We start from the raw sequence: 4,282 nt of genomic DNA on the forward strand, positions 1-4,282 counted from the left end.
AAATGTCAACCCATTATTATGGAAAGAACGTGAACAACTGAACATATCATTTGTTGGTTTATGAGCTGACAAGGTTGACTTTGAATGCTAGTAGACCAACAACTAATGCAATTTTAAATATAAGATTATTATGCTGTGCATTTATACCAATTATAATTACATATGATGCAGTTCAAATAAAATATGAGATATTTTAAAGTCTGGCATTCAGGATCAGGTTATGGCCCGTGCAAAATCTATATCCACAATCCTTTATTCTAACATACGTAATGAAGAATATAATCATTTTAATCAAGCACACATAAATTTCAGTCACATAATAAGTTGTTCAAACTTAAGTCCTGATTCGGTTTGTTTTTTATTTAACCAGATATTAAGACCGAATTAGCAAAATAAACATGATCATGGATTATTAAACCAAAAAGTGTGTTTCATGGACAACTTATCGTCCACCACAATCTAGCATGTATTCCCAAATACATGAACATGAATATCCGTAACCAAAACTGGGTCAATTTCACCCAAATCAAATTCAACGTCCATATACCCTTTAATAGATGCCCAAAATAAAAAGTCTTACCAATAATATTAAGGCATGAGAGCCAATGCAAGACCCCATTTAGGGGCCACCTCAGTTTTCTTAGTGTCATACTCTGCCGAGACGGTTATTAATGACTTTGGTCGCCATTCTCGTTGACACAACATTGCCACTTTCCCATTATCTGAGAACCTAGTTTTGACCCTGTTGTAACGGTCAATAGCATGAGCACTTCCAATTGTGAAACTGTTTTGTTGTGTAGATAATCCATGTGTCATCTCGGCAACAACCTGGGTGTTGTTTGAAGCATCCACTGAGTGTACGTATGATGCCTTCAATGTTTGACCTTTGTCCATCCTGCCATTTTTCACATAATCTAATTATCATACCATTCACTGAGATTTCTTCAACAAATAAGTTGATTTGGGAATAATAATTAGCATATGGGTTCATTTGGGCCAGCTTGAAATATGCAACGCGCCAATTAGGATCTACTCAAATTCATACAATGAGTCAAAATGGGTTACTCCTAACAAACTTGCTAACTTAAAACATGCCTAAACCACCACCCACAGCTATTATTTGAGACAAGTTCATTTTGAACCGTTACCCAACAGACTAAGATTGTGCATGGGTGCGTTTTAGGCTCAAGCTAAACCAAAAACCGAAAATTCAATATTTGCTTTTTTTGGAAACTTTTTGGTTTTGGTTTGGCTTCAGTTTTTTTATTTTACCTTTATAGCTTGAAATAATGGACTGAAAAAAATGGCCAAAACTAGAAATTTGTGCTGAAATCTTTTTGTTAATTAATAGTTCTTTTATTATTATAAATTTGTGTTAAAATAATTGGGTAACACTCTTTTTTAAAATATAATAAATAACTTAAATATCAAAATATAAAATGAAAATATATAAGTCAAGTTTAAATGTTTCAGTTATAGTTAAATGCAAAACCGAACCGAAAGTTTGGTTTTATGAAAGCAAAAAACCAAACTGTCAATTTTATTTGACGTTCGATCTTTTCGCTTAGCGGTCGACTTTTAGGTTTCATGCACACAGCAGACCCTTCAACCGACCTGCCTGTTTTTCTAGGTTTACCAAAGATCTTTCATTTTTCAAAAAAACAAACAGAATGAGGTTGTATAAAGTATATACATACAGTATAAGTGCAGCAGAAAGATCGGGCTTGTTGAAACTTATGCCAGTTGTATATTTAGTGAAAGAAGCAGAAGCGGTATCAAAACCGACTTCACAGCCAAGATGTATATCCTTGTGGCCGACTGCTGCAGCAAGATTTAAAACAGGGGATGGATTCAAGCCAATACTGGAATCAATTGCAATTCGAGAATTAATGTACTGAACATCAAGCTGAGAACAAATAAACGTCTCACGTTAGTATTTATGTAAACATATATTACATTTTAGTATTTTAAAACTAAAATAACTGACCTTTCCAGACTTGTGATCAGGAACATCAAAGCTCAAAACTGCTTTTGTGGATGACATTACATCATGAACAGTTACTTTTGTTGAAACCTGCAAAATGATGAAAATTTATTATTAAGAGAATTTTTAATTAAAAACCATATAAAGGAAAATTTGAAAGCATATAGTTTAGTTCTTACATTAGAATATGTATCAACTTTTACATCTACAACAGTCCTCCCGCTCTTGTACTGAGCACTTACATCCCCAAGAAAGATTTGACCTTTAGTCAAACCCGTAGCTACCAGTCCCTGTAAGAATGTAAAAAACAAAACATAATCAGTACAAAGGTGAAATATGTTTTCAGCATACGTATCAATACAAACAATCTTAAAGGTAAAAGGTTTCTTATTACCATGGGAGTTGATCCAGGAACTGATAATACAAACTTGTAGTCATAGTTGTAATCTTTGGTCAACAAATCTGCAATAAGCAAAGACACTAGTCAACTTTGTTTTCATCGAGAGCAAATAGCAACAGTTTAACCATCTTTGTATACATAAGCATAGGTACAAAGTCAAGACATTTTTGTGTACAGATAAACAAAATCTACTTGAAGCAAAAAAGGTGAATCAGCTAAATTCACAGTCGCGCCAGAAAGATTGGTAAATTTTGTCACAATGTTAATTATAAGCATACAAAGAATTTTTGTTATCAGCTTTGCGCTTCCCTATTTGTACATTGATGACGCATTCCCTTGCTGATAGCACGTAAATTAATAAGTTTACACTGGTTTATACTCAAACTCAAAGTAATGCTCAAATGAATACATTAGATATTGTCTGCTAATGTTGCGCATAATACAAAAAAGTTCAAACCATAATGAATTATGATACTTTTGTTTGCCGATCCATCACTGACCAGGGGACATTAAACTATTTACACCTCTATACATTGCAAACTCTTACCTCATGGAGAAGATTATTATATCATAATAGAAAATGAGAATGCAAGAAATTTCAGCCTTAGTTATCTTCTAAATAGACAAATAAGGTAAGCCTTGGAAGAGAACAAACTCATAAAAATAAATAAATGTTTAAATGTCTGCACGATACATCCATTCATACAATTAAAAGAACAAGTCCCGTTGTATATTGGCAATCTTGGATAGTAATATAGTAGACAGGCATGAACAGGCAAGTATGCAACTTACATATTGATGTATGTAATAAACAATATCAAAAACAAACAAAGAACAGCAAACAGAACCAGGCAAGTATGCAACTTACATATTGATGTATGTAATAAACAATATCAAAAACAAACAAAGAACAGCAAACAGAACTATTGCAGCACAACCAAAAGGGCTCATAGTCACTGGTGAAAATTAACTTTACAAAAAAGAGAAGACAGAGGCAGAGGAACAGAGAAGTGTAGGTGCAAGCTTTATTAAAGTTAAAACAGTTGACAATTAAAAAGGTCAATTTCATTGTGGAATCAAAACTTTTAACATCGTTAAGCCATCATATAACTTATAACATCATCAATAAGCAATATAAAGTAGAAGCTTGCCTTTTGCTCTTTTGCCAATATCTGAAAATGGTGCTGGACCGTTGGCCATTGTATGAAAGAATTCAGATTACAACTTCCAGCTTCCAATCACAGCCTGACAGTCATGTTCATATGTCAATGAAGCAGCACAAATATATATGATAGAATACATAACAAAACATGTACAGATAAACTATCAATAAAACTATAATGGTAAAACTTGGCATTGAGAAGCGAATGTTAACAAGTCACTTCAAGATAAACTATATTATCAGGTAAAAGCTACATAAATCCTAATTCCATCAATGAAACAATATGCAAAAGTCAGGATAAAAAACACGTTGAAGAAAGTAACATGTAACTTTAGAGATCCATTATGTATATGTTACATCTTAAAACTACATTACATAAACAAAATATCTCACAATTTGTCAAAGTTTTAGACCTAGAATTTGAAGCCTAGAAACCAATACTTAGAAGTTAGAACAATAAGGAAAGGAATTAAAAAAATCAATAAAGCAGACTCTCAAGTCTCAACTCCTTAATTTAACATTGAAAAAAAATATGGCATGTAAAAATTGGGGAGTCAGATATTGCCGTCTTTCCAATTCCAAAATCCGATTAAGATGAAATCAGACCAAGTTTATCAAGATTTCTCAAGAAAAAGAATATGAATCAAGATAAACAAAAGTTAGGACAATGTCATAGAACAGACTCTCAACTTCTTAATAATTATAGATACAAACTGAACTTTAGTTGGGCGTTTTG

At 32.7% G+C, this 4,282-nt stretch overlaps 1 protein-coding gene across 1 annotated transcript; it reads right to left on the reverse strand.

Moving 5' to 3' along the window:
- Positions 1 to 442: 442 nt before the first annotated feature.
- Positions 443 to 3,335, reverse strand: LOC143600575 (mitochondrial outer membrane protein porin 4-like). Its single transcript, XM_077078225.1, has 6 exons — positions 3,290 to 3,335; positions 2,379 to 2,446; positions 2,164 to 2,274; positions 1,988 to 2,074; positions 1,698 to 1,906; positions 443 to 895 (listed from the first exon to the last, which is right to left on the reverse strand). Exons 1-6 carry the CDS (start codon positions 3,333 to 3,335, stop codon positions 589 to 591), a joined length of 828 nt encoding a protein of 275 aa, XP_076934340.1. The 3' UTR covers positions 443 to 588.
- Positions 3,336 to 4,282: the final 947 nt, after the last annotated feature.

Source organism: Bidens hawaiensis, unplaced genomic scaffold, assembly GCF_021521415.1.
Source record: "Bidens hawaiensis isolate Kalapana, Puna unplaced genomic scaffold, B.hawaiensis_p1.1 tig00054337_1, whole genome shotgun sequence".
In the NCBI taxonomy this organism is placed as follows: Eukaryota; Viridiplantae; Streptophyta; class Magnoliopsida; order Asterales; family Asteraceae; genus Bidens; species Bidens hawaiensis.